Source organism: Camellia sinensis, chromosome 8 (genome assembly GCF_055761805.1).
Source record: "Camellia sinensis isolate YWXY chromosome 8, ASM5576180v1, whole genome shotgun sequence".
NCBI lineage: Eukaryota > Viridiplantae > Streptophyta > Magnoliopsida > Ericales > Theaceae > Camellia > Camellia sinensis.
The window spans coordinates 156,860,347-156,862,594 of record NC_138968.1 but is presented as its reverse complement, the minus strand read 5'-3'; the positions used below and the strand labels follow the sequence as shown (position 1 = coordinate 156,862,594).

Here is a 2,248-nt window from a genome sequence, read left to right as displayed (position 1 = left end):
TTAGTTTGGCTGAGGCTTTTTTGTGACTCGGTCTGGCCGAGCTCTTCATGCTCAGTCTGGCTGGGGCTTTTTGTGCTGTGCTCAGTCTGGCTGAGACTTTTTGTGACTCGGTCTGGCCGAGCTCTTTATGCTCAGTCTGGCTGAGGCTTTTTGTGCTCAGTCTGGCTGAGGTTTTTTGTGACTCGGTCTGGCCGAGCTCTTCATGCTTAGTCTGGCTGAGGCTTTTTGTGCTCAGTCTGGCTGAGGCTGCAATCAAAGGGTTATTGGAATACCACAGATAGTTGAGATATAAGCTTGATGTTATACAAAGTGTAGCCCGTTGGGTCATAAATTTACATCATATGCGAAATAATGAGAACGTTCAGGTGTGCAGATTGTCAGAAAGGACATACACCAATTGGACAATACAAAAAATACAAGTTTTATTGATAATACCGCTTCAAATGCTCAGCATTCCAAGGATGGTGGAGGTCTCGGCCTTCTATATCCTGAAGTCGGCAAGTGCCTGGGCGAGGTCTGGCTTTGACAACGTAAGGTCCTTCCCATTTAGCTGCCAGCTTGCCCTCAGTCGGATTCTTGGTGGCGAGGGTTACTTCGCATAAGACAAGGTCCCCTACGGCGGACTCCCTTGGTCGGACTCTGCAGTTGTAGTGTGTTCTCATTTTCTGTTGGTAGGAGGCTAGTCTGACAACAGTGGTTTCTCTGAGCTCTTCAATTAGGTCATGGTCTGCCCGACGGAGCTCTTCGGCCAGTTCAGGGTTCAGGTGTGAGACCCCTGGGGTAGGCAAGCCGACTTCCACTGGGATGACCGCCTCAGCGCTGTATGTTAAGCGAAAGGGGGTCTCCCCAGTGGGTGTCCGAGCAGTAGTATGGTAAGCCCAGAGTACATTCGGTAATTCCTCAGCCCAAAATCCTTTAGCTGCTTCTAGCTTAGTTTTGATGATCTTCAGAAGGGAACGATTGGTGACCTCGACTTGGCCATTGGCTTGGGGATGACCTGGGGAGGAAAAACAGGGTTGAATCTGGAGGTCTACACAGAACTTCTTGTACTTGGCGTTGTCGAATTATTTGCCGTTGTCAGAGACGATGGCTTGAGGGATGTCAAACCTACATACGATCGATTGCTAGATGAATTTGGTTGTGTTCCGTTCGGTAATGGTGGCAAGGGGTTCTGCTTCTACCCACTTGGTGAAGTAATCAATGGCGACAATCGCGAACTTGGTCTGGCCTCGGCCGATGGAAAGTGGACCAACTAAATCGATCCCCCATTTGGCGAACGGATAAGGACTATAAAGTGTGATCAACTCAGTGGGAGGAGCATGAGAGATGTTGGCGAAGCGTTGACATTTATCGCATTTGAGCACGAAGTCGGTGGCATCTTGGTTGAGGGTAGGCCAGAAATATCCAGTGCGAAGGATTTTGTGGGCTAGGGACCGGCCACCTGAATGATTACCGCAGATACCCTCATGGATTTCTCGCATCACACAGGTTGCTTGAGCTGGACTGAGGCATCGGAGATACGGGCGTGAAAAACCACGTTTGTACAAGACACCACTGACGAGGATGTAATTGGCAGACCGGGCCTTAACTTTGGCGGCTTGCTGTTGGTCATCTGGAAGTTCCCCCATTGTAAAAAATAGAAAGATGTCTGACGCCCAAAGGATAGGCTCATTCTGGAGGAACTGCACTTCTTGCTGATCGGGAGAAATGGCAGGGTGGGCTAAGTACTCGAGACGGACACCATGACTGAGGTCGGACTGGTCTGCAGAAGCCAACTGAGCCATCTCGTCTGCCTTTGAGTTTTTCGCCCGAGGAATGTGCTGAATGTGGAAGGTATTGAAGAGGCGAACAAAGGGAATAACAATATCCCTGTAAGCCCGCATTGTGTCCTCCTTTGCATCGAATTCCCCCGTAATTTGTCCGACAATGAGCTGGGAGTCGCTGAACACTCGGATGTGGCTGACACCAATGTCCTTGGCTAGGCGGAGCCCTGCTATCAATGCCTCATATTCGGCCTCATTGTTACTGACATCGAACAAGAAACAGAGAGCACATTTGAAATAACCACCCTCAAGGGCAGTGAGGATAAGGCCAGCCTCATTGCCTTCTCTGCGGGATGATCCGTCGACATTGAGAGTCCAAGAATGAGGGTCCTCTGGCTCGGTAGGGGTTGGTGGGGGTGGAATGGCTGTGGTTGGGGTAGGATTAGTGAACTCCAAGATGAAGTCGGCGACAGCCTGCCCTTTAA

General features: G+C 50.2%; 1 protein-coding gene across 1 annotated transcript; it reads right to left on the bottom strand.

The window, feature by feature from the left end:
- Nucleotides 1-231: 231 nt before the first annotated feature.
- Nucleotides 232-1,883, bottom strand: LOC145798210 (uncharacterized). The gene is made up of 3 exons (XM_082885705.1): nucleotides 1,454-1,883; nucleotides 888-997; nucleotides 232-246 (listed from the first exon to the last, which is right to left on the bottom strand). The coding sequence occupies exons 1-3, from the start codon at nucleotides 1,881-1,883 to the stop codon at nucleotides 232-234; spliced, it is 555 nt and encodes a 184-aa protein (XP_082741831.1).
- Nucleotides 1,884-2,248: the final 365 nt, after the last annotated feature.

Excerpts from the sequence above, each read along its gene's own strand:
- LOC145798210 (XM_082885705.1), bottom strand. The coding sequence starts at position 1,883 with ATGCGGGCTTACAGGGATATTGTTATTCCCTTTGTTCGCCTCTTCAAT. Across the intron at positions 998-1,453 it reads AATCCATGAGGGTATCTGCG|GTCATCCCCAAGCCAATGGC; the intron begins GTAATCATTCAG and ends TTTCCTCCCCAG.